General features: G+C 42.1%; 1 protein-coding gene across 1 annotated transcript in view; it reads right to left on the reverse strand.

The window, feature by feature from the left end:
• Positions 1 to 24971, reverse strand: part of agbl5 (AGBL carboxypeptidase 5) — a 67403-nt gene extending 42432 nt beyond the window's left edge. The window contains exons 1-5 of the mRNA XM_084315027.1: positions 24909 to 24971; positions 21846 to 22120; positions 10361 to 10532; positions 7562 to 7728; positions 5759 to 5936 (exon numbers count right to left, since the gene is read on the reverse strand). Of these exons, the coding sequence (XP_084171153.1) occupies positions 5759 to 5936; positions 7562 to 7728; positions 10361 to 10532; positions 21846 to 22066 (738 nt within the window). The 5' untranslated portion in view covers positions 22067 to 22120; positions 24909 to 24971. The remainder of the gene's footprint in view (positions 1 to 5758; positions 5937 to 7561; positions 7729 to 10360; positions 10533 to 21845; positions 22121 to 24908) is intronic.

The raw sequence follows: 24971 nt of genomic DNA on the forward strand, positions 1-24971 counted from the left end.
GGGTGATGGATGAGGAGGTGCAGTTGCCTGCTCTCACCACCTGGGGTCTGCCAGTCAGGAAGTCCAAGACCCACTGGCAGAGGTCATAGTTCAAGCCCAGGTCCCTGAGCTTGGCTATGAGTATGGAGGGGACTATGGTATTGAATGCCGAGCTGTAGTCGATGAATAGCATTCTCACATAGTTCCCCTGCCTCTTGTCCAGGTGTGATGCTGCTGTGTGCAGCACATGGGCTATGGCGTCCTCCGTGGACCTGTTGGGGCGGTATGCAAATTGCAGGGGGTCCATGTTGATGGGGAGGGAGGAGCAGATGTAGCCCTTTACTAGCTTCTCAAAGCACTTCATGGCTATGGAGGTGAGAGCTACAGGGCGGTAGTCGTTGAGGCAAGCAGGCTTGGATTTTTTGGGTACAGGGATAATAGTGGACTTCTTCAGGCAGGTGGGGATGACAGCCTGTTCTAAGAGGTGAATGTAGGCCTACATGTAGGGCTGTAACCGAATGTAATTTTTTAACATTTGAAGCTTCTATTGAAGTATTCGAACGAAGCTTTCAAAAGAAGCTTTCAAACAAAATTTTCAATTTGAATAAAGTGATTAATCTGATTAAATTAGTATTTTTCTTTCATTAAATCAACTTTCTTTAATGAATATAACTCATCAGTTTCGTCAACATAAATAATCCAATAAGGAGCAAGAGCATTATGTGTGTAGGGGAATAGATAGCAGATATTAGGGTATATCTTGTATAAGACATTTATCTAAACGGTGATTTAATTTGATGTGCACTGTTAACAATGCTTGTATATCTAATCGTGTGTTGTCATGTTTGTTTATGTGTTTGCTTAAAAAAAAACACACACACAAAAAAAAAAACAATAAGGCAGGGGTGGCCAACCTGCGGCTCTTTGCCCGTCAATGTGCCCGTTCCATCCATAAAAAAAAATTAAAAGATGTCATTTTTTTTTTTTATGTCACTCATTCCATAAGGACGTAGAATAAACATTTACAATTTTTTTTAAATGGTCCATTTGCATGTTCTTGGGATCTGAATCTAGGGACATATATGGATCAGTGTCAGAAATAGTGTGTCTGTTACTAGGCTTGAGTAAATTGTAATGAACCAAAGGAGAATATCAATTCTATAAAAAAAAAAATCTAAAATTATCTTTGACTGTGAATAACACCATGCTAAAATTGACCAGACCTGAAAAATCCAAGCAAATGAATAAAGGGAAGATGATTCAACAGAAGGTTTTGTAGATACAGTACTGAATTCTGCCATCTTTTTTATAATGTAAATTTCTCCACCATTTTTCATCGTATTGCAACACCGTTTTTTGCAAGACGTTCACAGAAAGGTAGAGAAACTAACTGCGTTCTGTTTTATGGCAATAACATTCAGGTTTGTGGGAGATAATCCCCAAAAATAAGAGAAATAAAAAAGTAAATCCAGAAGTCAGATGATTGACAGGGGCTGGTGTGAGCTGGGTAGGGTAGTTTTTCGAAATTCGAAAGCCCTGAGTCTCTTCCTTCAAAAGACTGCACTCACTTTTGGCTGTGCCAATTCCTCCTGTCAATATGGGCCGGAATGCCCTGAGATTTCTATAATCTTATATTTCACTAATAACAGTTAAAATAATTGGTAAACAAACGTAATGCTGAAAATATACACTTTTACTATATGTCTCGGGCTTAATAATAATAATAGATTGGATTTTAAGAGAGAAGCGCCTTTCTCAGACTCAAGGACACTGTACAAGGAAAGGATGGAAAAATTGAAAAATTTAATTGAAAAAATATAATACAAAAAAGATAAAAAATAAATTATGAATATCTGTGTATAGTAACAACAAGAAAAAACAAATAAGATAAGAGATACAAAAGGAAGCAAGGTTCTGTCCAATTGGATGAAGTGGTTGAAATTAACAAAGGCAAGAGGTTAACCCTGTGAGGCCCAAATAAAAAAGACATTAGCAACTTCAGAGGCCAGAGGGTGGGACATATAAACACATTTACTATCAAATAGCATTGTGAGGCTGAACAACAGGACCAATTGAATAATACATGTGCTTAACATTTTTTAAATAAACATTATTTTTTTTAAATGGCTAAAAGTGATTTTGTAATTTTGCAACTGTGGGTCTCACAGGGTACTTTTAACCCTGTGAGGCCCAAATAAAAAAGACATTAGCAACTTCAGAGGCCAGAGGGTGAGACCTATAAACACATGAAGGGTGCCGTGACTGAAAAGAAAGTTGAGAAACGCTGGTATATGGTGTGGCTCTTTGTGGTACCACAGTCATTTTTGTGGCTCTTAGTCTCTGACTGGTTGGCCACCCCTGCAATAAGGGCACGGTTGGTATGAAAGTGATGGTGACGTCTTATAGTATAATATTAGTGTAGCCTAATCTTTAACTGCAACTGTGAAGAAAACCCCCATTGGTTTAAAACAGATTGAATAGAGATTTTTTTTTTTTTTAAATAAATTCGAATGTTGATTTAGAATTTGAATGTCAACATTATGATCGAAGCTTCGAAGCATTCAGTACAGCCCTACCTACATGATTTATTTTTTAACCTCTCAACCCTTTCACTGCCACACGACAGAAGGTTAACCCTTTACTATCACACAACCGACGGCGATGCTCCATCATTAGTATCATTAGCTCCGCGGATGCCCCGGGCCCTCTTGAGGGCGATTTGCCCACCGGCGCCCAACGCCAATTTGGCGACCTCTAGCAGCTCCGGTGTGCATATTTTTTAATACATTATATAGATCGAATTACAGCCCTATTTGTTGTCTGTCGATTGCCGTTTCATGTGACAAAATCCGTTCAGCGGTTCTCTGGTTACATGCCAATATGCCAGGTGTGCGCCAAAGTCTTTAGCAGACTCTTTTTTCGAATACCACTCCCGACTCCAATCATTTATCTCGAAAAATTATTGGACAGGGTTGTAACCAATGAGTGTGGCTTTCCAATGATACCCCACGTGGGGATGATCAAATCAGGGATCTAGGTGAGAAGTCACGAGCGAAAACAGGAAGTAAAAAAAGCACCGAATGCATTGGAGTCATGAGAAAATGGAAACCTGCAGACATTTTTTTTCACATTTGACCAAAATCGCTCCTAATAACTCATTTCTGAATGGATTTTTATGGAATTTGGACATGTATTATACAAGATATCAGGCTATGGACCCAGGGTGTTTTCCAGCTCATACCAATTTTTTTTTGATATACTACTTCTGGATATTGCAACTACTACAGAAAAACGTGAGTAAGGCGGCTAGGTGGTGCAGTGGGCAAGGCGCTCACCTCCAATGCTGGAGACGCTGGGTTCGAACCCAGCGCTCCACATTGCTTTCAGCTTGGCTGGTCGTTCATACTAATACAATTGGCAGTATTAGGGGGAGGGAAACTGATGGGTGGGGATCGGACGTTGTGGACAGCGACTCCTACAGGTCGGTTGGTGCGCCTGCGCAGTAGAATCAAGAAGCGTCCCTCCAAAGCGCAGACCCCTGACGCTGAAAGATCGCGCTGCGCAGGTGAAAAGATGCGACGGCTGCTACCTCGAGTATCGGAGGGGACTTGTGCAATGTATGACTTAGTCCACATTACAGCCGGCTTGTGGGAGGCAAGAAACAGCGTTCGAGACAGGGGAGGGTTGAATTGGACGATACGATATTGGGATGGGAGAAAAATAGAAAATGGGAGGAAAAGTGGATAACATTTTTTAAAAAAACGTGAGTAAAAAGTTTTTCTACAACTCAAGTTCAGACCTATGTTACTCTATTTCATTAGCACTAAAAGTGATTTTTATTTATTTTGAATCGCTATGAAAAAAACATCTGATTAACCCAAAACTGGTAACATAAGAGTCCTTACCTCACATCAGATGTTCTGCAAAAAGATTAATCCAATTCCTGATCGCCATTCCAAATATCGATTGCGTCCATTGATCCAAGGTTATAGTCCAAAACACATAATCCATGCTGCTCCCAGTCCCCCCAGTCAACGTGGTACAACGATACTGCATGCCTGAGAAGCAAACCCCGGACCGGACTTTTTTTTTTAAAGATGCACAGTACCAGCCAATCCAATCCAATGATGTGCAATACCATCCGGGAGACAATAGGTGGCGGTATTTACCCGGTTGGGCTAGTTAACCAGACTATACTCGCGACTGGCGTTGAATGAGTTAACGTCTGGGAACTCTTATATTTAACACTACTTTTGGACAATAAATGTGTGACTTTGTTAGTATAGTAGCCGGCAACCGCTGAAGAGTAAAAAAAAAAAACTACCAAACAACCGCAGGTGGAGTGCACCATCCAGTGCTCTTGATGATAAACATACGTTGGTTTATCGCTGAATATGATTGTGGAGAGCATAGTGTGGTCTTTGTCACCAATGGTCATTGTTTGTGTTTACAGATATGATTACCATATCCGACACTGCAAAGGCTGAAGACCGAGGCCAGCACATTTAGGAAGAATTTATGTACCGGGTACGTTTGTTCACGGTAGGCCTACATGATCTATGTTTTAAAGAATTGACTGTAACCTATATTGGTATGAAAAGAAGAGTTGCCTTTACAACTTCTTTACAATAATTTTTTTATAATAATAATAATAATAATAATAATAACAATAATAATAATAATAATTTTATTTGTATAGCACCTTTCATACAGGGGATTGCAGTTCAAAGTGCTTTACATCAGTAAGAAATAAGACATAAAATCAGTGTAAAACAAGCAAAGCATAAAGTGGGATAAAATAATGCAGATATATTAATCAAATCATATCAGAAGCTCACGTTCAAATAGGCTTCTTGAATTTCTATAATCTGTTACAAAACATGATAAAGGTCATAGTATGCACCCAGCGGATAGTGGTTAAATCTGTTATTTATTTTTCATATTATTCTCTTTTAAGTGATCTGTGATTTCAGTTTATTTTGTGTGTTATCCTAATTTCACAAGGCTACATCTGATCTTGTATATTGCAGTTGAAACTGCCCGACTATGGCCACCAGTGAACAAGCGAGTAGCAACCCACCACCAAAGCAACCACAGGGGGATCATCCATTGTTCTGGTGATCAAGATAAGCTGCTTTCTCCGAACAATCCTGACTATGACTAATAGGAGCCTAGTACTGCTCTTCTAATTTAAGCCTCACAATCACCCCTGGCAAGAAATAGTATAGGCATATTATACATTTCCTGAATTCTTATGGTCCTGAGAGTGTTGTAGATTGTGTATTTTGTGTCCCCGTCGCTCCTAGATGACACAAGGCTCAAATATAGTATATCATTTAGGCTGAAGATTGTGTAGAAATGTGTGTTGTTGACTGTTCAATATTGGTCAGAAAGATTCACATCTTAGCTTGAATGAAAGATGACATAGTCCCCTTTAAAATGATACCACAATATTGTGAAACATTGATGGATGTCCTGTACATGAGTCTAAAGCAGGATATGCACCAGCATCTGAAATGCAATTTCCTGAGGGCGTGGGATGGGTATACTTCATGACTTGATAACTACGATACAGCTACCACTCAGGAAGGGCTATCATACCAAAATATCATCTACAGACATAGATCTTTTAGAAAAGTATAAGTACGTTTTGTCACCTTGAGTGGTACCGACAAGTGAGATTTTGGGCTCTGGTCCATGGACTATTATATCAAGTGATCTATCATGTACAGGCAGGCCAAGAATGAGGCGGTGGTGGACAGGGGCTAGACTAGCCTACCCGTTTGCCAGGGAAGCAGTGCGGCCGCGGGGTGGTGCCGTCGGGGAACAGCCTGGGCAGCCGTGGCTCTCGCTCCTCCTGCATCCCACCACAGCTGGTGATGGTCAGCAGGTCCACGCGGTTACCATCCAGAGAGTGACACAGCAGCTCCCTGTGGTAATACACACTGTCTGGTGCACTGGTGACCACATGGAGAGAGAGAGAGGTAGAGGGTTGTCACAAAATGATATGGTTCCTACACATTTTCCATTTATTTTCTTGTAAAAAAAGATAAATATTGTCAAAGATATTTCAAACACGTAGTGTGGTATGTGTACAGTATGTGTGCACTGCACACGCACGTGTGTGTGTGTGTGTGTGTGTGTGTGTGTGTGTGTGTGTGTGTGTGTGTGTACCTGCTGGGGCTGAGCTGAGTGGTGTTGGGGTAGCTCTGGTCCAGCTGTGTGTGTGTGTGTGTGTGTGTGTGTGTGTGTGTGTGTACTAGGGCAGTAGGGCTGAATGATTAATCCATTTTAAATCGAATTTTTAAATGATGCGATTAGCAAATCGCAAAGTCTGCGATTTGGGATACGTTTTACGTCTGATTCAAGTTTTTTTTCTTGCGTGCCAGTCATGCTTAACAATCAGAAGTGCTGTGCTCTCATTGCTCACCAATCAGAAGTAGCCCAAGGTAGCTACGTATACGCCCAACAACAACAACAACCGTGTGTGAAGACGTTACAGCAGGGCGACCCGAAATAAGTCCCGGCTTTTTCCTCCGGGCTGTTTCTATGTGCAGTGAAAACTCCAATGCGTCTAACAAGCTTTGCATCCTCGTCATTCCTGATGCCCACGTTGGGGTAAACTAACGTTAGCCGCTAACACTAGCTAACCCTGCTCAAGACAGAGAAAACAGCTGAGCTCCAATAGTAAGGAAAGGGGGGGGGGGGGGGGGCTCTGGGGCTAAGCCTGTCTCTTTCTCTCCCTCTCTATACTGTACGTTCAATTAACGTTTAAGTAGCAAAACGTTGCACTATAAAAACTAACTGGATAGTTGATGATAAACATTTTACTTCATTAGCCAAAATATTCTAAAATAATTTAATCCGTTCTCCCTTTCTGTGTGTGTGTGTGTGTGTGTGTGTGTGTGTGTGTGTGTGTGTGTGTGTGCGTGTGTGCGTGCGCGCTTTGGAAAGACCAGATGACGTCAGAGGAGTTTGATAGTATTTACTGAGGATTGCCAGATAATGTTGATATTTAAACAGAAAAAAATTATAATACATAATAAATGTATTCAGTATACATGATCATGCAACATAAAAAAAATTGTGGGAACGGTTTGGGAAAGGGAGGGGTTTTAGATTGTGTGTTGTGAAGTTTAGACTTCAGAGAGAGAGAGTAAAGTACAGAAAAAAGGTACCGTTGGGTACCGGTATCGATTCCCAGGTAAAAAGAAAAATGTCCAGGCTCGGTGTCCTGAGCAGACCCACCGCATAGGCCAGATACAAGCCGCATTTTACAATAAACCTCCGTTGGGCTGCTTTAAAAAATACAATTAATTATAATCGCAATCGCAAAATCGTGCAGCCCCTGTGTGTACCTGCTGGGGCTGAGCTGAGTGGTGTTGGGCGGGCTCGCGTGTGTGTACCTGCTGGGGCTGAGCTGAGTGGTGTTGGGCGGGCTCGCGTGTGTGTGTACCTGCTGGGGCTGAGCTGAGTGGTGTTGGGCGGGCTCGCGCGCGTGTGTGTGTGTGTGTGTACCTGCTGGGGCTGAGCTGAGTGGTGTTGGGCGGGCTCGCGCGCGTGTGTGTGTGTGTGTGTGTACCTGCTGGGGCTGAGCTGAGTGGTGTTGGGGTAGCTCTGGTCCAGCTGAAGCAGCATCTTCTGACACTCGCTGTAGGAGAAGGGGTAGGTGAAGGAGAAGTAGGTGGTGGCTTTCCGCAACCCCGACAACCGGTGGGTGAAGGACAGGTTGAACTGGTTGTCCACCATCTGCATCACAAGAAGACAAGAAGAAGAGACATTTACAGTAAGTATAATTTCAACTGTGAAGATGGGCCGGGTAGACTGGTGGTTAGAGACCCATCCCATAACCACAAGGTCATAGGTCCGTCCCTCATGACATCCATCCCTGTCACAGTGGCCCTACTTGCCCCTAGGGCTGCTGGGAAGCAATGTGTCCCAGCACCCTGACCCTCGCTAGCCAGCTCCCCAGTTAGGTGGAGCTACTGTAGTCTATTGCCTACATGGCTAGCAAACTCCTGTCCCGCTGTCTGGAATAATAGCGAGGCCTCGCTCTTCGTCTCTACTCTCTCACATGTGTAGTACTCTTAAGAATATGTGAATATAGGCGGCTGAGTGGCGCAGTGGGCAAGGCGCTCGCCACTAACGCAGGAGATGCTGGTATCGAGCCCAGCGTTGCTACCGGCTTGGCCGGCCGTCATACTAACAAGCCGGTGGGTGGGGATTAGACGTTGTGGACAGCGACTCCTACAGGTCGGTTGGGTGACGCCGGTGCGGCGGAAACAGGAAGCATCGGGGGCAGCGTGAGCCTGACACGCGTTACTCTTCGCCACTGAGAGTTGCTGTGGTGAAAAGATGCGACAGGCTGCCTCCTTGTGTAGCGGAGGGGACACGTGATGCAAGGCTTCTATCCTTACTACAGCCGACCAGTGGGAGGCATAGTCTAGCAACGTTCAAGACAGGGGAGGGAAGAATTGAAAATACAAAATTGGGATGGGAGAAAAATAGAAAATGGGGAGAAAAAGTGGATAAAAAAAAATAATATGTGAATATCTTGTGTAATGGTTGCAATTGTTTATATATGATTATTATTATAAGCATTGTAGTAGACTGTATGTTGCCAGCTGCAAGCTAAACATGTAAGGATACAAGTGAGAACATAATTAACTAATTTCACATTTATTGTGAGGAGAAGCCATAGGTTATTAAGGAAGAGGAGAGCGGAACCTATTAGTTCAGGTGATGTTGCGCCAGGTCCCCTAAGGTGACGGTTTCCGCCCTCTCCCCAGAGGAGATCTGGACAGTTAAGCGAACGGTTTGTGTCTTCCTTCTGTGATAACAATTCCTACGTGTTTCAGGTCAGTACACTGTGAAAAGTACAAAAACTCTACCTCCTAAAGCTAAATGTTAGGTAGCATGAATGTAATGAGGATTGCTAACTAATTTGAATCGTTTATAACTTATTATTTGATATATATTGTGTGAGTGCGCATAGCATTTGGAGAAATGGCGATTGTCACGTTATAAGTTACAGATGGCACACACGTGCCACTGGGTCATAGAAGATGTTCTAGTTATCATGTATATTGTAAAATGTTTATTCAATGCTGGGGCCCTGAACACTTGACAATGATGTTGGTTATCCGTGAATTTAGTTCTAAGGTTGTATGAAGTACATTTCACAAATGCACTAGTCAGAGCTTAAAGCCTAGGAAGACACCATTTTGTGAAGTTTGAATATTCTCTATGAAGTTTAAGAACAGTCTTAAACTACTACAAGTAGTTGAAAGGTTAAAAGCGTTTATCTATGGTGCTCATTGAACTGCTGGTACTTGTGAAGTGTAACTTCTAGTTGATTCAATTGAACTGCTGGTACTTGTGAAGTGTAACTTCTAGTAGATTCGATTGAACTGCTGGTACTTGTGAAGTGTAACTTCTAGTTGATTTGATTGCACTATGTTGTAGTATATGCACTACTAGTACACTGTATATAGGTGGCAAATACGACCAAAGGAGGACCATTTATCTCTCTCACACATACTCTACCCCAGGCCATCAGAGCCTTGAACACTGAACTCTCCACACACAAGCACACCTGAGCACACACACGACACACACTGTACACGCTCACACACTAGCAGCCACTTTAACATGAGCAAGCACACACTCATGCTGCACACGCCCACACTTATGGCCACTAAGAAAAGGTCACGTTAAGAATAGTATAGTATAACTTGAGATTGTATAATATAGCATGTACAGAAAGACCCAGTGTCTCATCCGTAGCTAACAGTGTATTGCACTACCACAGGACCTAGCATGTCCTACCATGCTCTGTAAATAACTTGTGTACATATACCGATATGCCCTACTCTGTTTACTTGTTTTATTGCACAATGTCGTTCTATTGGATTCTATTATATGTTATTACTATTGTATTATGCACATCGTTGCGGGCAAGACCACCCGCATTTCATTGTATACTCGTATGCCGTGACAAATAAAACTCTTGACTTGACTCTCAGTCTCTCACCCTCTCTCTCTATCTCCCTCACTCACCCCCTCTATCTATCCACCCCATCTCTCACACACACACCCTCTATCTCTCACACATACACTCTCTCTCTCCTTCCTTTAAAGGTGTGATCTGGCGCTGTCATTTACAAGAGGAGACCACACATGCACGCGCATATTGGAAGTTATGGACATTGAAACAGATGTACTGTATGTATCTTATAGGTGGGCCTGTCTTGGACCCTGTCCCAGCCCCCCTAGTATGTATCTTATAGGTGGGCCTGTCTCAGACCCTCTACCAGCCCCCCTAGTATGTACCTTATAGGTGGGCCTGTGTCGGACCCTCTCCCAGCCCCCTAGTATGTACCTTATAGGTGGGTCTGTCTCGGACCCTCTCCCAGCCCGCCTTGCCCGGTACTGTCCGTACCAGAGGAGCCATGCCCTGGTCATATAGCTTGGTCTGCTTGTTCATGTTCATCACGTTGATCTTCAGAAGCTTCCCAGGCAAGGCACCGCGCACGCTGAAGTGGAACCACGACCTGGGACACGACACACACATACTAAATCACTTTTTATTCCAACATCCATTTCTGTTAGTGAAAACGGAGTGAAATCTTTGGATTCATCTGCCATGGTTTCCCACCTTGCATCACACAAACATCTATGGGTTGTAGGGCTGACCTGAATGAAGCTCCAATCGCTGCCATGGTATTCCAATGTCAAAATCATGTTTTGAAAGCTTTGTGAAGACACCTTACAGTGAACTATATCTATATCTCTTAGGGCTGCCAGAGCGAATTTCAATATTCCAATTAAAAATATATATATATATAATGGTAATCACATTCCAATCTATAATCGCCTACAAATTAAATGTTCAAATAGGCCTGGAGAATCCAAAAACAAAAAAGGTCACCAAAGTGAAACTCAGAGCAGAGTAAAGTTGTTCAGGATGTGTCCAGGGTGCTGTCCATAGTTCTGAAAGGAGGGCGGCCTTCAGCAGTACTTTACTTGAGCTTGCATTACGTTTCTACACTGAGGGCTGCAAAACAACCCATTTGGTCTTCCCCTCATGTTTCTGAAGAAATCTGTCAACTGTAGTGAATAATACTAGCAGGAAGCCTGAATGAAAGCCCAGAACCACTTCACCAGCAAGATAACTGCATTATTCATCCCACACTGATGGTAACTAGCCTTGCAAGCCTGGAAAGAAACGTGCATGGTTTCACAAAACATCAGTTTAAAACCAAAAGAAAGACGTGCTATGCTCAATGAGAGGATTCATATCGTAGTCAATGTAGGGTTTCATACCATTGCTCTCCATAGATAATACTCCCTTTATTAAAAAAGTGAAATACCAACACACTGCGAAGAAACATCTTAGTGAGGTGCTGGTAGCTATTGCTTTGTATGCTTTCCGCTGCTTTGAAATCATTTGTTTACATTTGTGCTTTGAAATCAGGTTAAACCAGTGCTTCTCAAACTTTTTCTGTCAGGCCCCCCTTTGGCGGACCAAAATATTTTGCCCCCCCCCCTCGCCCCAACAAAATAGTCATGAAATGGGCCATGTTTAAATTTATTGAAATAACACCAATATCGTGACCTTTCAAATTGGCCCTATATTTTGTTTTCAGAGCTGTCATGGATGAAAAGCCAGCTTCACACATATACTGTATGGTGCTGAATGGTATCAACACCTTAACTGCTGCATCATGATACTTGGTGGGCCATGAGATGAGATACTTGGTACTCAGCACCACACTCTGAAACTAGCTCTCTAGGTGGTATCAGATGAGATTTCAAAGAGTTCTTCCAAGAGTTTGGATGGAGATGTGTCAGGAAGCTTTGTCTCAATGTTGTCTGTAAAGTTTTTTTTTATCCAGAGTAACTTGGTGATCCTTTTCTGTGTTTTATTAAATAATGATTTTCAGATTTTGAGAAATTGTATTTTCATGGAGAACAGTGCAGCTGCAACAGATAGCACTTTAGTGACAATTTTCTGGAATAAAAAAAAATATGCCTCTGCGCCCCCCCCTGGGGGGCGCACCCCCCACTTTGAGAAACACTGGGTTAAACATTGAAATTGAAAAAAAATTGCTCATTCTGCTGCTTTCCTGCTGCACTGAAAAACAGCCAGTTTACGAAGAAGATTCCAGTTTAAATCAGCATCGGGCAAAAATACTGGGCTAAAATAGAATATTGGTATTGGATCATTTCTAAAATCAGATACCAAGAAACACGTCTAACATGCCGGAAATCAAAGCAAAGTGACTTAATTTGCTGTATTTTTTACATATTAATTCTCTAAGGGATTATATTATATCTCAATATTTTTTGTCCAATGACGGTCCTAGTCTATACTGTTCATTAAAAGTAATGGATTGGAACTCTGCATCAGCCCGCCGATGCCCAAATCCCCGGTATTAGGGATGTCCCGATCACATCTTTTTGCTCCCGATCCGATCCCGATCATGTGATTTTGAGTATCTACCGATACCGATCTTTCCCGATCCAATAAAAAAAATGTAAATGTGTATTTTTTTTATTTATTTATTTTTTCATCCCAATTTCTCACATTACATTCACCCTGAATGTTGACGTTATCCAGGTGAAAAGGTAACTTCATTCAAGCGAGGCATTGCAACCGGAGTAATCTAAAAACTCCGCCTCCAACCTGCTGCTTCATGAGAGCAATGGCGCCATAGTCTGTAAAAAGCAGGTGACTGCAAGTTCTGCAACTAGTGGATGTCCCTCATCCTTGACATAAATCATTTGATGTATAATTAAATCAAAGGAAATGCGTTTGTTTTGGCAAAATTCTTCTGCTCTGTGTGACAATAAATAAATGAATGATGATATGCAATTTAAAAACAAAACTAAGGCCTCAGTATGAGTTTAAGACGTGAACATGGTCATGTTTGTTGAAAAAAAAAAAAAGTTTTTATCTTTTTTTTCTCGATCCCGATCTTCTGAAAATCACGTGATCGGCCCCCGATCCCGATCATGTGATCGGATCGGGACATCCCTACCCGGTATCGTATGAATATCGGAACTGAAAGAGTTGGATCGGTGCAGCAGTGGGGCAGGGGCGGACAGAATGTGGACAGGCTCTTTTGACAACAAGTGCTGGTCCCCCCCTCAAGCCTAACTGAATCACACTGCAGCACACCCACCTGTTGGCGGGGAGTTGTAACACCAAAAGGTTGACTAAACAAATTAATTAACTTTAGTTTTAGTTAGTTTGAGTGTAAACAGTCTATAAAACATGTTTTTTTTATGGTTGAAATCCACCCTCTTAACTGGTTCAGCGCCAAAAGCGAATATACTCGTTATTGCCGTCCAACCGTGGAGCGCCAAACCACGAGTATACTCGTTATTAGGGATGGGAATCGAAAACCGGTTCCCGTTGGGAGCCGGTTCCTAATTATCCGATTCCTGGAATCGCATGCCTCCGTGACTATCGATTCCCTTATCGCTGCCAGGTTTTCCCGACCGTTGCGCATTTCAAAACAATAACGTTAGCGTTAGCATGTAGCCATGGCAGACTATTTGATTCCTTAAGGGCTTGAATTTGCCTGGGTTTTGGTCATATGCTCCCGAAATGCTCCCGCTGTTTGGCTGCTTCTATGTGCAGTGAAAACTACTCCAATGCACAGTGGTCACCAACCCGTCGATCGCGATCGACTGGTCGATCTTTGAGACCTTCCCTGTAGATCTTTCCCTGAAAAAAAAATTAATCTTTCCCTGAGAGTCCACATTACAGTTCTACTTTTGTTTTGATGTGAAAAGTGATGCTGCATAAGATGACTGCACTTAGCACTGACTGAGAAAGTACATATTACAGTTCCACTTTGACAAACATATTTACAATTAGCATTTTCTAATGTTAATAATATGAGTCCACATTACAGTTCTACTTTTGTTTTGATGTGAAAAGTGATGCTGCATAAGGTGACTGCACTTAGCACTGACTGAGAAAGTACACATTACAGTTCTACTTTATAAAATGCTAATTGTAAATGTTTGTCAATGTTAATAATATGAGAAAGTCCACATTACAGTTCTACTTTTGTTTTGATGTGAAAAGTGATGCTGCATAAGATGACTGCACTTAGCACTGACTGAGAAAGTACATATTACAGTTCTACTTTGACGTTTTAATGTTGGACCAAAGCATTGCATGTAATTAGAATACAGGCAAATAAGGCATTTAGTTTAAAATACAATCTTGGCTGTCTTTTTCTCTCAACGCTTTCTCTCAACGCTCAAGGTAGATCTTGCCTTCACCAAAAAAAAAAAAAAAAGTGATCTTAGGCTTAAAAAGGTTGGTGACCAGTGACACTACTTTAGAACCTAGTCATTGATTTAGTTCAGGGTAAGCTAAGATTAGCCGCGGAGCTAACACTAGCTAACGTGAGCTAATGCTAGCTAATCAAGCTCACAGAGAGAGATAAACCGCTGACAGCAGGTAGTACAGGTACAAATACAATAAAAAGGGGGTGGGGGCTGTTGTGTAGACCTTGTACTCTTTAGTTCACATATAATAAGAGACGGAGAGCGTGTGATCACGTTGAATGTTTACTAGTAGAGCTGCCGCGGTATCATGCCCACGGCTGAATACCGGCATCACCGCTGTTTTTTAATATATTATTATTACGCTCTCGTTGGGCTTGCGGCTCTGCAGATATACCCTACTTCTCTGTCGAGATTCCAAGCGACCCTATTGGGTACCAGAAAAGTCACATGAAACACTGCAGACCACTGATTGGTCAGAAGAGATACGCGTCACATGCTTGGAGCATCTTGCAGCGCTTTTACTTCCTGAATCTCAGCCACCCATCACAACACGGCTAATAGTACGTTAGCTCCCACCGGAGACCGGAGTGGATTACCGACGCCGTCGCTCCTCAGGGAACGAGGCATAATGATTTTACTGCAACGAAATGTTATAATAAAAGCCCTTCGTTCTATACACTTGTCTGATTGAAAACTTTATTAACAGACCGCAGAATGGATACAACTCGGCACGCTCTGAGCAAAGAAAGGAACTTAGATATTAATTGAGTAACGCTTGCCTTGCTATGGTCTGGTAAATACGAACGTGTAACTATACTAACGTTAATGCCACAAATCGAATGCCTTTGTAATCATAAGTAGTAACGTTATAATAATAAGAAGAAGAAAGGGTCGGGGGGGTAACCGGCGGGCGCGCCGCTACCACCCCTGCTCGCGACACCGTAGGGGAGACTTCGAATCCGTGTTTCACTTTTAATAACGAATGCGTGCATGCCGAATCCCAAACAATATTCATGCTGCAAAGTCATCCTCTAAAGATAGACATTTAGACTAGAGGCAGGCTATATGCTATAAAGAGTAGACTACAAAAAAAATGCATTCAAACTTTTTTTTTTTTGTGTGTGTGTGTGCGGTTATTACCGCGGCGGTAGGAAATATTTTGCAAATGTGTGCGGTAAGGAAAACATCAATACCGCGGCAGCTCTACTAGTAGGTAAGCCAGGAAGTACCGTGCAACATACAAACCTGTTCGTGTAGCAACACAAGCCAATACCTTACAGCAGTGGTTCCCAAAGTCGGGGTCGCGACCCAAAGGTGGGCCGCGAGAAGCCACGGGAGGGCCGCGAGATGATTTCCTTTTGGTCAGGCCACTGAACTTAGAAGCAGGCCAGGACAGTGTTTCTAGTTGTATTCTAAAATTCTATTCTATTGTATTCTAAAATGTGACTATATGGTTTTATATTAACTTAATAAACAAAAACGAAAAATCTACTTATTTCAACGAACATTTCAAACTAAATAACAGATTATGCACATAAAACGCTGAAAACAACCGAAGCAACAATAGTATTTTAATGAGGCTATTATCATCATTATTATTTTGCAACAAGTTAGCCCTCTCATAAATAGCACATATAAATGAATAACTAACTTGAACTAACTTAATAGGATCGAAGTGATATTTGGCTTAAAAAATCGGTCGCTTGGCAAAAAAAAAAAAAAAAAAGCTTCACGATGTGCATTGGGCCGCAGCTCTCTGACGCCTTATTTTCTGGGTCCCGGCCTGAAAAGTTTGGGAACCCCTGCCTTACAGGACAGGGGCCCGAGCTCTGTGTGTGTGTGTGTGTGTGTGTGTGTGTGTGTGTGTGTGTGTGTGTGTGTGTGTGTGTGTGTGTGTGTGTGTGTGTGTGTGTGAGACAGAGAAGTCAGAGGAATAACGACCTGTTGAATGCAACTACGGTTCAATATAGGCCTGCCACGATAACACATTTTGCTGGGCGATTAATTGCCCTCGAAAATATCGCAATAAGCGATATTATTGCGACCGGTTAGAGAATTTTTTTTTGAGAAATTTATTTCTCAAAACTTTTATTTTGAAGCCCACCGCTACGTCTTTTCCGGTTTTAGACTTTTATTTTGAAGCCCACCGACCGGAGCGGAAGTATTGTTGTTATTATCCTAGCAGCATCTCGTCCGGTTCTGTGTTTTTGAGCTAATGATAAAACAAATGTTGAGATTGTTGGTGAGCAACTAACTTTAGGTTAGTTTTAACGTTAGCTACTAACGTTAGATGCAGCTACTACAGGCAATCAACGATGAGGAGGAAGCGTCAAAGCCGTATAGAATAGAATAGCCCTGTGGTGCGTAGGCACGGGAGCGCAACTCGATTACCTGTTATAATAAATGTATTCATGTTTAACTTGTCCCCGTGTCCAGTCCTTTGACTAGTCCCACCCGTTCATTGTAAACAATGATGCATGTAATTGTATTAACGTTATTCTGTGTTGTAGCTATGCTATACGTTGTATTTCGTTTGTTAGCTATTTAGCTAATGTTGTTGGCATTGAATGAGCATCAACACTAGATCTTTAATCTTTATTTAGCAGTCCAGTTTCTCCGGGCAGTAGCGAGTAACTACTTGGGTCTAAAAATAGCTAACGTTACACTACAAAGAACGCTATTTGGTTAAAAGGAGCAACACTATTGAGAAATGTAGTTAAGCTATATGTGGCGTTGCTAGTGCCCCACGGAGCTCCCGTGCTGTGCTCTGTAGTAAGGCCAGCGGCCCCCCACACGGAGTGACTGACGAGGGGTACTGGACTGGTTCCGCCTCATTAAAACAAACGCGCAAATAGCAATTAATCGCGCCCGTCAAAATCATTGCATTAATTTTAATTATCGCTGCAATTAATCGATTTATTGCTTATCGCGGCAGGCCTAGTTCAATAGATTAAATTAGTTTAAGATATTGAACTGTAGTTACATTCAACAGGTTGTTATTCAATAGATTAAATTAGTTTAAGATATTGAACTGTAGTTACATTCAACAGGTCGTTATTCAATAGATTAAATTAGTTTAAGAATAAAAAAAAACATTTTAACACTTTAACTGCCAGAAGACGAGTTTAGGCGTCCTTCCCCGCCATGCTCAAGTTACCGAAGACGCCGTAACTCGTCTTTGATATCAATATTTCAAAAATCTGTGATCGGATTCATATTTCCCATCCGCTGGCCTGAGACCCACCAAAAAGCCCCACTGAACCCTCTAGCGGTTCAAGAGCGCCATCTGGTGGCCGATCTGCGCAATCGCCTAACAGGAAGTTACTTGGACGATGTGCTGTTCGCCCATATTACTTCCGGGCACTCTGTATAGGTTCCGGCACTCTAGCTCGTCACAATACATAGCGATCCGTTGCCAATAACTCGATAAACAACATGATTTGGACGTATATACTATTATACAAGCTGGAAATGGACCGGATATTTTTACATCCCATAATGGAAAACTGTCTACCCCACGCTGATCGCCCAACGGCCCGCGGAGACTGGGGTGAGTTTTAGCGTGTAATATTTCCGTGTTCTACACCAACTGCTATGATGAACATTTTACCCACATTAGATGAATGATATAACGCTGCCCACGGAATTATAAACGCCCCCTCGCCCATCCGGTCAACATCAGATGACGTGTAGTAACTTCCAGAAGTCCGTCCAGTTGGATTTTTTTATATCGCGCCGATTGCTATCAAACTGTATTTGATCATCAATATAATGCATTTGGGGCTATAAATCACGTTCTGGAGAAAGCTGCAGAAAGAGATGAAAACATACTTATACTTTAGATCATATTTTAGTATGAATATGTGAATGAAAAAGTTTAACGTTCATACACCCTGAACAATACATATACGACATTGAATGGGCCCTAATAATGGCAATTTAGCAATAGAATTTAAAAAGTTATAGCCCTGCAAAGAAGGGGAACTTCTCCATAGACAAATAGAGCTGGCAACCTATGGTATATCATGAATTTAGCCTTAGGCAATCAAAGTGTTAAGAGAATCTCAAATACATTCTTTTATTTAAGTGTAGGCTATAGTTAATGTTTTATTTTTTACAGTTTTTGTATTTTTCTGACATGGGGGCTCAACAATAAATGACAATCAGAAATGTCAAGTTGCATGTTGTTATTCTACCCAGCTTAGTTCTGTTGCATTACCAATTTATTTATTTAAATTATAAATTGATCAGGATTCGATAAGGGAATCGATAAAGAATCGGATCGATAAGCAGAATCGATAATGGAATCGTATCGATAAAATCCTATCAATTCCCATCCCTACTCGTTATTGGATCCGTTTTTCTTTTATTCTTTCAATACCGCCCTCTAACGCCTTCGGCCACTATTGCACTCCATTTGAAACTATGTAGTTTGTTTTCTGGGACGAGCTGAGCCGTGCGGGCGGGGTTTAAATACTCCGGCAGGACAAGCGCTTACAACGATGCATCAACTAGGCTGCCTCGTTCATATGCAATGCCGGATAACGTGGGACGGACCTCCGCGACCAGTACTTGGAATGGCGATCAGATAATTGGATTCTTTTTTTTGCATTAGATCAGAGACAAGGTAAGGACACTATATATCCAATCTTGCGTTGATCTGATATTTTTTTCTCCCGCGATCGAAGCTGTCTGTGTGGACTGTGTGTGTGCTGTTTACCGTTGGTCACATCACAGCATGCAGGGGCGTCCCGCTACAAGCCCCCTTTCATGGGTGCATGAGGAGACATAACGATAATCTAGCATTTATTTCAGGAAGATTCGATAAGCAGGTGAAAAATTACAACATGATAACTGGATTTGACTAAAGGGCTATTTTCGCGTCTTTTCCTGTGATTACTCAGAATCACCCAAACTATACTCATAATCACCACGGTATAAAACGGAAATGTACGGATGAAAAAACAATCTGTTTTTTGCATGTTGACCAGAAGAAACTCACTGACAATCGACAGCGTTATTAGATCCATAGCTATAATATTACATATAGTTTAAGCACTCGCAAACACGGCATTCTCTCCATTTAACAAAGCGATGGCAGACAACGGCCCAATGACCGTAGCACCCTCTGGCGTTCAATGTGTTAAAAAGACAATTCTGTGCATCTGACCTGACAAATGCAGTGCACACACACACACTCACACGCAGTGGATTGGGCACGAAGGATCACACTTAACTCGATCAGCGCCAGGGGGTGGGGCGCCAGGGGGCGCTAGAGCGCCATCGCTTTAATCAATGGGGAGACTGCGACATTTGTGAGTGCTTAAAATATATCTTATATTATAGCTATGGGTCTAATACACCCGTCGATTGTCAGTGAGTTGCTTCCAGTCAACATGCACAAAACAGATTGTTTTTTCATCCGTACATTTCTGTTTTATACCGTTTTGAATATGAGTATAGTTTGTGATTCTTAGTAATCCCAGGAAAAGACACGATAATAGCGTTTTAGTGGAATACACTTATCACATTGTAATTTTTCGCCCGATTATCGAATCTTCCTGAAATCAACGCTAGATTATCATTATTATGTCTCCTCGTGCATACATGAAATGGCCCTCGTAGCACCTCGTAACCTTTTGCGAGCTCAGACCCATTCCCAATGATAACATCAGGCTGGATGGATGAAAAATGAATGGATATAGCTAATAAAAGAAATAACGATTAAAACCAGAGTTTTCTCGTGATTGGCGCTGAACGGTTGGCGAGTTAACCCGACTTTTCTTGTGACTGGCGCTGAATGAGTTAAGGTTGACCAGTTATGGGCACTACTAACACTAATACTTGTGTCTAAAGAAAAAAAATCTGATTTCTTTAATGGCCCAAAGCCAAACAACAAAAAACAGTAGACTCTGAGACCCTGCCTGTGGACAGTACACAGACAGACACCTGTCACTCCAGCAACATGGAGGCTCAGCAACGAACAACAACTCCCATCTGGATGGTGCTTCTATGGAAGCAGCTAACAACAACTCTGTCTGGATGGTGCTTCTATGGAAGCAGCTAACAACAACTGACGTCGGTGAAGAGCCTATCCAGCCCAAGGAGTTTGCATTCACTAGCAGGGCAGTCTGGAAAGGAATCATTCCCAGATCCTCAACTCCACTGGTTTAAACAGTGGACATGGCTTCACTATGCAAGAGAAAGTGATAAGGCGGTTTTGTGAGAGGAGGATTTAACTGGCAAAAGGCAGTGCAAACATTTCGGGAGCATGAGAAGTGCCATCAACACACAGAGGCCTTCATCAAACTGGCAGCATTCAAATGAACACCAATTAACACTTTCAATGCCAACGACGAGATCTTGTTTTTTTTTATTAGCGATTTGAATTCATATTTCATCAATCTAGTCTCGTGTTAGTGCTGCAAACTCTCTGAGCTCCATTGGGAAAATACCGCCCCCTATCGTCTCTCCCTGTGGTACTGCACCCCTTTGGAATGGATTGAATGAAACACATGGGGGGGGGGGGGGGGGACCAGCTTCCTCATTTTACTTCTCAGGCAAGTCACCCGAGAGGATCGGATTCATTGCAGAGCCCCAAAACAGCGTGGAATACATATTTCCAGTACCCAGCGTTGGATCAATAAACACGGTTGATATTTGGAATGGCGATCAGGAATTGGACAAATCTTTTTGGAGAACATCCTGATCTGAGGTAAGGAATCTATTTTACCAGTCTTAGGATAAATCAGATATTTTTTCACAGAGATATCAATGTGTGCCCTATGTGTGTGTGTGTGTGTGTGTGTGTGTGTGTGTGTGTGTGTGTGTGTGTGTGTGTGTGTGCTGATCAGGAAATGAGAATCGATTTTTCAGCTCGCTTCTATAGCGTGCATAAGTACACATATACTATCGATAATCTACCGTTTATTTGAAAACGATTCATAAATAGGCCGAAAAATTACAACGTTTTTTGTGTATTCCAGAATATTCCAGTAAAGGGCGATTATCACAGAATCTTTATATTTTCCTGAAACTTAAAAAAAAACAATATCGGTATAGGTAAAAAAGCAAATATCGAACATCCCTAGTTTAATCTCTTAACTCTGCATTTGTTATACGATCCTGTTTGCAGCGTGCTATGAAGTTCAAGTGCCTTGTTGCTACGGCTGCATCTCAATCAACAATAAATTGTCATCCGATTAGGAAAAAACCTGCTACATTTTGTTTGTGAACTGTCCACATGTTGGTGTTAAAAGTTTGCCGTCTGTTGTAGTGTAAAATGTTCTAAAACTGGTGTAAAATGTTGACGTTTCAAATGGGACATCATGAATGATGCGCATGCATTTAATATGACGTTATTATACAAGACTTCTCTCCGCACCTCCAACTATGACCGACTTCCAGCATCCCTGATTGGGACCTTGTGAATCTAAATCTAATTGAATCAGGTCATCAGTATCCAGCCTAACTAACAGCCCTAGCATCTCTAGACTATGTATATGTGAATCAGGTTTGGCAGCTCAGGATGGAGCCATTCCGCAGCAAACTAATACCTGTTCCCATTCTCATGTTCCGTCCCAGCGCAGTCTGGCCGTACCCACACGCTGAACTCATAGTCAGGGGTGGCGTTATGGCCTGCAGGGGCGTTTCCAACAGAAGGAGAGTCTCCAGCAGCAGAGGCGCAGGTTTTTCCCCTCTCCACCTTCTCCACACGGCCCAGGTTCCCAGAGTCGAAGCAAGAGCTGAACACCACGGTGCCAAACCGAAACTCCATGACCCGCTCTCCTGAAGGCTTTACCGAAATGTCAGTCTGCCGTCTGACAGAGACCTTGTTACACAGAGCACAGACATACACACCATCAATTCACCACTGATTTGAAAATGAACCACAGCTGAGTAAAACATAATTACTAGGGAGATCAAATGTTCTGCTGTAATGTAATCAAACGGGAGCTCCGCCTACAATGGTATTCAGAACGCAGTTTCGGCCCTTCCGTTTTCAGGCCACATCCCTCACAAAAAGCCAAAGTCCCAGACAATACTTTCAATTGGTAGAAGAAACAACCACTCAAATTGTAGCCTATCCCTGTGCCCATACAATGGCGTTTGTCGGATGATGATTTGTTGGACGCCTGTCAAAATAGCGTCAGTTTTTTTTTCTTTTAATCCTCTTTTTCTCTGCCTGAAGCCTGATTTTTCTATTTTTCTCCCCATCCCAATTTAATCATTATGCCAATTCCCCCCCTCCCCTACCTGGTTGTTGTGCGCATGTTCCTCCTACTGGTCGGTACAAGGGAACCCTGAAGTCCACCACATGCTTCCTCCGACACATGTGGAGACAGCCAGTGGCTCTTTTTTCACCTGGCAGTGAGGACTCTCATTGGTGAAGCGTAACGCGTGGGAGGTCACGCTGCCTTCACCATTTCCTGCCTTTCGCTGAGCAGGCGCCCAGACCTGACCTGTAGGCGTTGCTGTCCACAACGCCAGATTACCACCCACGACTTCCCTCCCCCTAACTCAGCCAAACGAGTTAGTATGATGACCGGCACAAGCCGCAGGGCAATGCCGACTCCGGAAGTCGAGACCGCAGCCTCTTGCATTGGTGACGAGCGCAATCTCTCCTACGCCACCCGACTGCACTATAGTCAGCTTTTTTCATTCAAATGGCTACTCCCCTTAACACTTGAGTGCCAACGACGAGATATCTCGTTTGTTCATGCCGACCGTTCAGTGCCAACGACGAGAGATCGTTTTTTTTATTAGTGATTTGAATTCATATTTCATCAATCTAGCCTCACGTTACCACTGCAAACTCTCTGAGCTCCATTGGGAAAATACCGCCCCCTATCGTCTCTCCCTGTGGTACTGCACCCCTTTGGAATGGATTGAATGAAACGCATGGGGGGGGGGAAATCCTGCTTCCACATTTTACTTCTCAGGCAAGTCACCCGAGACGATCGGATTCATTGTGGAGCCTCAGAACAGCATGGAATCGGTGTTTCGACCACCCAGCGTTGGATCAATAAATGCGATCGATATTTGGAATGGCGATCAGGAATTGGAATAATCTTTTTGGAGAACATCTGATCTGAGGTAAGGAATCTATTTGACCAGTCTTAGGATAATCAGAGCTTTTTTCACAGAGATATCAACGTGTGCCCTATGTGTGTGTGTGTGTGTGTGTGCTGATCAGGAAATAAGAGAATCGATTTTTCAGCCCGCTTCTATAGCGTGCATAAGTACACATACTATAGATAATCTAGCGTTTATTTGAAAACTATTCATAAATAGGCCGAAAAATGACAGTTTTTTTGTGTATTCCAGAATATTCCAGTAAAGGGCGTTTATCACAATCTTTATATTTTCCTGAAACTTTCAAAAAACGAGTTTTTCAAAATGGTATAAAACGGAAATGAACAGATTAAAAAACAATCCGTTTCGACAATGTTGACTGCAAACAAGTCATTGATAAGCGACGGCCAGATATATGAGAGCTCAATCATTGAAGTGGGCGCTGGCACACAACAGGGTTCTGAGGCACCGACCTCCAGCACTGAAAGTGTTAAAAATAGGAGCCAATAACGAGGATTTGCATTCATGTTGCCCAAAGCGTTCTCACACTATTTACAATAATCTCTGAGGCTCAACAGGCCGTTTTCCATGATTGATTATAATGGATCAAGTGATTACAAAAAGTTGCTGGAACAAAATTAGTTTATTTCGCCACTAAAGACTAACTTTTTTTCTTCCATGTTGTGTAGACCATCTCACAGAGGTGGAATATGCCATTTAACTCTTCGGAGTTGTGGGATATTTTCAATGTTTTAGCTAATTTTGATTTAAATTGTATAATTCCAATTTTAAAATGTTTTACCATGGTATGTTTGGTATCCTTTTCCTTCATAATATGACCGACAGTTATATATATATATATATATATATATATATATATATATATATATATATATATATATTGGCTCTACCACATATTTAAAAATATATATTTTTTTCAATGACGGCAGAAAAACGTTTGACATCACTATAATTACACACGCTCTCAAACGTGTACACACATTGATTGATTGAACACTTTATTAACCGATTGCAGAATGGGTACAGTACAGCTCAATACATACAATACACACATGGTAATATCCTACCCAGTTCCTTGCCCTGGTGCAAAACTATTAATGTAGGATGTATTATGCCGAGTAACAATAACGTTAGCTAACCGTACATCCATTGGGTTCGTGTTATCGTTCTCGGGTCAGATAACGCTTGCGAACAATTAAAAGATTAACCTTACTAACTTACTATACAGGCTAGCGTTATCAACCAACGATAACCTTATAACGGTCGAGTTGGCTAGACAAAATGTTTGCCGTTTCAAGTTACATTTAGTTAGCGAGGATACTATATAGCAACATTGGCAACTGATCAATGTCAAACGTTAACGTTAGCTGATACAGTGGCTAACTATCAAGCTAGCTGTTGATGCTGGACGAAACAAATACGAGCAATGCACGAATTGTGTCGAGACTGAATGTGTTCTGCTACGACATATGGGATGCAATTAGTCTTTAAACGTATGTTCAACGATGAATAGTTTATCTTACCCAGTTATTACTTATTACAGAAATATATACATGTTTTTATTTCACGTCGCTTCCGATACGAGT

This window comes from Notolepis coatsorum, assembly GCF_963971535.1.
Source record: "Notolepis coatsorum genome assembly, chromosome: 5".
In the NCBI taxonomy this organism is placed as follows: domain Eukaryota; kingdom Metazoa; phylum Chordata; class Actinopteri; order Aulopiformes; family Paralepididae; genus Notolepis; species Notolepis coatsorum.